The sequence below is a fragment of the Manduca sexta genome, chromosome 22 (genome assembly GCF_014839805.1).
Source record: "Manduca sexta isolate Smith_Timp_Sample1 chromosome 22, JHU_Msex_v1.0, whole genome shotgun sequence".
NCBI lineage: Eukaryota > Metazoa > Arthropoda > Insecta > Lepidoptera > Sphingidae > Manduca > Manduca sexta.
In genome coordinates, this window is record NC_051136.1 from 8,476,454 (window position 1) to 8,481,088 (window position 4,635).

General features: G+C 33.9%; 1 protein-coding gene across 2 annotated transcripts; it reads left to right on the forward strand.

Annotated features, from left to right (window-relative positions):
* Positions 1-834: 834 nt before the first annotated feature.
* On the forward strand, positions 835-3,946 carry LOC115454635. 2 transcript variants are annotated; one of them, XM_037441625.1, is made up of 4 exons: positions 835-1,323; positions 1,428-1,571; positions 1,829-2,062; positions 2,794-3,946. In XM_037441625.1, the coding sequence occupies exons 1-4, from the start codon at positions 1,243-1,245 to the stop codon at positions 2,830-2,832; spliced, it is 498 nt and encodes a 165-aa protein (XP_037297522.1). In that variant the 5' UTR covers positions 835-1,242; the 3' UTR covers positions 2,833-3,946. The 2 variants fall into 2 exon arrangements, with proteins under 2 accessions (XP_037297522.1, XP_030039216.1); XM_030183356.2 differs by having other exon boundaries at positions 835-1,007.
* Positions 3,947-4,635: the final 689 nt, after the last annotated feature.

A 4,635-nucleotide genomic window follows, 5' to 3' on the forward strand; every position in this document is an offset into this window, starting at 1 on the left:
TCGATTGGTCATTATAGAGTACTACGACTTATGTATATAAGTTTTAACTTGAGTATTACTTAATGTAGACTTGAAGACCTGCTAGGCGCAATAAGTTTTTGTTTTGCAGTGTTTAACATTTAAATAGTAATAAATATTCGTGCTCGTGGCTCGTGCTGCCGATTGAGTACTAAGCGCAAAGCTGGTTACTGACATATTTCGGTATCGGATGTAACATGTGAACAAGCTCGTAACATTTACATATAGGCGTCCACATCGGTATCCACTAATTAGTATGTAGAGCTGAGTGGGGATGAGTGTAGTACTGAAAGCGCCAACCCACAAATTTGAAAGTTGGCCAAGTTGTATCGACAGAGGGTGTTTGCGGTCATCGCTTCACACCCGCCACCCTTCCGCTTGTTTTTCCTTCTGCTATCCTTTTACATCCGACTGTGTTAATACTAATTCTTATACACAAGCGGAATGATCTCGCTTTTTATAACTTTAATTAAATCATAAATGGCGTTTCTTTTTCTTAAATTCAAGCTTTGAGTAAATTTTAAAAGTTTTAGCAAATTTAAGTTTTCATAATTTTTAATCTCATTACAAATATTATAAAAGTATAATGACTTAAATGTTTAAATCGGTAAACAGACATGAATTTATTACACTATCATACAAAAGTTTACAAAGTTATATCATTTCGATTACACAGATCAGTTATTTTAGCAAACACTGTTCTTAAGAAATAAATGGTTTAATCGAACGTAGCCATCCAGACTGCACATAAAATCTCCCGTTTGAAAAAAGCGAACGCTGAATGTGTTGCAACCTGAGCAAAATTTAGTTGTTGGCGTCTGCGCTCAAGCAAGCGTAGCGACTCCGTACAGGGCCTGGGTAATTGAACTAATAAATCTAGTCGTGTAACTGCACTCCCGGCTCGCTCAGGATCAAGGCGAAACCATTAAACCTACGCTCAGATTTCGACTTGACTCCAGTTACATTTAGTCACACGACACTGCCGTGATGTAAGCTTTCACAAATTACAAGTACAAATAATATGTATTCCTACTTGTCATACTATTTCACTTTCGCACTATAATGTAGACTTATCTTTGAACGTTAGTGAAACGAAATACATTTGTTGTTGCTATAAAACGCGACAAAGGAAATGAAACCTTATCATCATAGGTTGTTTTCGATTTAGTTTCTCGATATCTTTCTACAAACGTGTAACCACACGTCGCACGCGCTTGTATTTCCATGTTCAATTATAATTCTGATTGTTTTATATTTACCTACGCTGTTATTATTGTAAATATATTTTTTCAAGCTTGTTCGCAGGTAATTTGATTATCCAATATAACTATGATAAATATCTTTAAAACTAGCTGGTAGGTAATGCCATCAGTATTCAAGTTAATAATAAAAATAAATATTTATCACAGATAGCAAATGTCAAAAGTCAGCCGGATAATGTTGAAGATATCCTGAGAATGATTTACAAAAATAAAGAACAAGTCAAAGACAGATATTATGATTATAATTCATACGTCACCACACAACGCTACAGAGTGTCACGCCGAAATCAAGTAAGTTTTCCATATTATCATAAACTAAGAGGTTTTGAAGGCGGTTTATTTTAAAACGCGCACTGTATAGACATATTCAACTTGCACATAATATTTATCCTTTTTCTGTATGAAAGGACACTTCCCAAAGGTATTCCATTTCCTACATGTTTAAAGTAACGTATCACCTCATTTCAAAAACGCATGCGAAATCTCTGTGCAATCTCTGAGCTACAAAATATACTTGATTTTTACAGAAATGACCTTACTTGTTTTAGAATACGTGGAACACACAAAAAGCGGCTCTGAGAGATGTCTTAATGATGAAACTCGTATCTTACTATGAGGACAAATATAAACTTTCTCATCGCGATGTAACTACTGAAATTATAATATCAACTGGAGGTACAAGACTGAGTGACAACGATATATTTAATGAGAAATCTAATTATTATGATGACTTACAAGTAGCAGAGGTCAATAAACGGAAATCCAAAACTGTCGATAAACAGGTAAGTCAGTATAATTCTTGAGTTAACTATAATATTCTCAATGACCTATATATTTAAAATAAGAGTTTAATAACACTAAGATTTGAACCTATTTATTTTTTTTGTTCCATACATTAACAAAAATATTTCTGTGAGGAAGCGTGAGAGATATTATGAATGTATAGAGGTCATTGTGATATAAAACTCTGCTTATGTGTCCGTTTTACTTTACATTTTATAACGCAATTTGTGGAAATTATAATCAAAATATCATTTTACGAACTTTCTGTTAAAAAATATGAAGGGTATTAATATCTTGAAATATTGTTTTGTTGTAGTCTCTAATTAACAAGCTGTGCATAAAACGTAAACTACTTAAAACACATGCCGCCAGAAACTTTATAATTAGGCGAAACTGAGTCTTAAAAATTAATAACTCGCTTGTCAAAACTCTTTAGAAAGCAGGATTTAGCTAAATCCACCCCATACCACTCTCTTTAAAATAAAAAACATAAGTTTAATTTTATAGCGTTTAAAGAAAAAAATATTTTTTGTTGTCGTTATTTTTTATATCGATATTAATCGCTGTCCAATGGATTAGATCACGCAGGGCATGAATTCTTAAAATTTACGTACACTGTAAGAAATTCTTTTGTTCTGCAATTCATCCGTTCTGCATATGCAATAGCATTGAGCGGTTCATTGTGTCTATGTTAAGAATTTTAATAAGTAAATATTTTTTCTATTTTTAGATTGAACACAAACCTGTAGCGGAAGTAGTCACTATATGAAGAAACAACAATCTTAACACGAGCACGTCACATTTGTGATGAGCATAATTACTAATGTTTTGTGTTAATTAACCAAGCAATGTTATGTTTAAAACAACGATATAAATACAAAATGTTCCGCGTTACAATGTGTTGCACATATTTTCCCTTGAACAGAAAGCTCAATACTCAATTATGCGTAGGTAGAAATTCTTATTTTTGCCGATGTTTTTGCAAATTTTCTCGGAGATTGGCGCGCATTGGCACTTGTTCAACGGCGTGGAGCAAAAGGCACTCCCGGGGACAACTCCATCTGCACTAAATGCTATCTATCAGTGGCGTATGCCGGATTTTAGAGAAGACACCGTGTCCAACGCAACTCCCGGGATTAAGTTCTTTGACTAACAATATTCGTTTGGAAACGGTTTCGCCGTAATAGAGATTGGCTTCGTGGGATATGAACAGTGAAATATATTTAATTTTACAGTTAGTTAAATATACGACTGCATCAGGAGAATAACATATTTAAGTTTTTAGTAAACATATGCGTGAATTAGTACCTATCAATTACTTAGATAATATAAGATTGTAATTAAAGTATATAGACTTATCATTCATTATTATTGTAATTGTGTCATATCGCTTTCGAAATTGTACATTTATTGTAATGTTTTTTTTTAAACTAAATATTGACGTTAATACTTGTAGTATAGACCGTGCATGTGTACCATAAAACCTTGGAGTTGCGTGTTTGACCGAGAGGCCATCGTAAAATGCATCATAAACTTGCGCAAATAAATTTAGAAAATTTACTTACCTAACACTCAGAACTAAAATAGAAAATGTGTTTGTACAATCCTTTTATACACCATAAACTTGTTTCGCTCGAAGAATACCCCAATAAAAAAATAACTAGGTGTTATTTCCTTGCAAGAATAAGAATACTGGTAATAATCATCGAGTTCAGCTTTGGCGATGTGCCAATAATGCAATGAAGTTAAATCTCTGTGGGCAACAGGCCCGATCCGGAAAATAAGGCACGGAGTTTGTTATGATGCTGCTCCAGCAAAACAATACCCGAAACATGTCTCTCATATATAAAAATAATACAGCCGCTTGAATAATATTTCCTGCAGATATGGCTTTCATTTAAAATGTGTTCGGTCAGTGTTTTTTGTTCATACAAAATAAAACCCTTTCGGTGATAAATGGACATAAAATGGAATATCTGTTGAACCCACCCCAACTCGGCGGCAGTCGCGTACACTTTGTTCCAATCGCATTTCCCTTTGGAACGATCTCACGGCGGAAATTAATCCATCCGGCAAATGAATAGACTGCACTTGTGCGTGAGGGTGCGATTTGTGTATGACTGACGTTTTTTATCAATTTTAACATTCACCCGACACACTTTCTTTTAGCATATTTTGGTTTTCTATAAACATCGTGAGGAAACCTGCATACCTGAGAAATTCTCTATAGGATTTTGAGGGTGTGTGAAGCCTACCAATGCACATTAGGCCAGCGTGGCGCACTAAGGCCTAAACCCTCTCTTTCTATTTTAAGTTCCCTAAAATCAATACTTTGAAAAGATGCGTCAGTTAAATGTTTATTGGTAACAAATAAACTTCAAGTTTTCTGTTCGATGTTCCACGCAAACGCGGGCGATACGAGTAACTTACAATAGCAATAAAAAAATAAATTTTTATTTAAAACTCATGATATATTTACTAGGATTTGAAGGGAAAACAAACAACGTTTTACCTTCCATTTAACATAAACATAGAAAATAATATTATACATTGATTTATACAGTGTTATTTT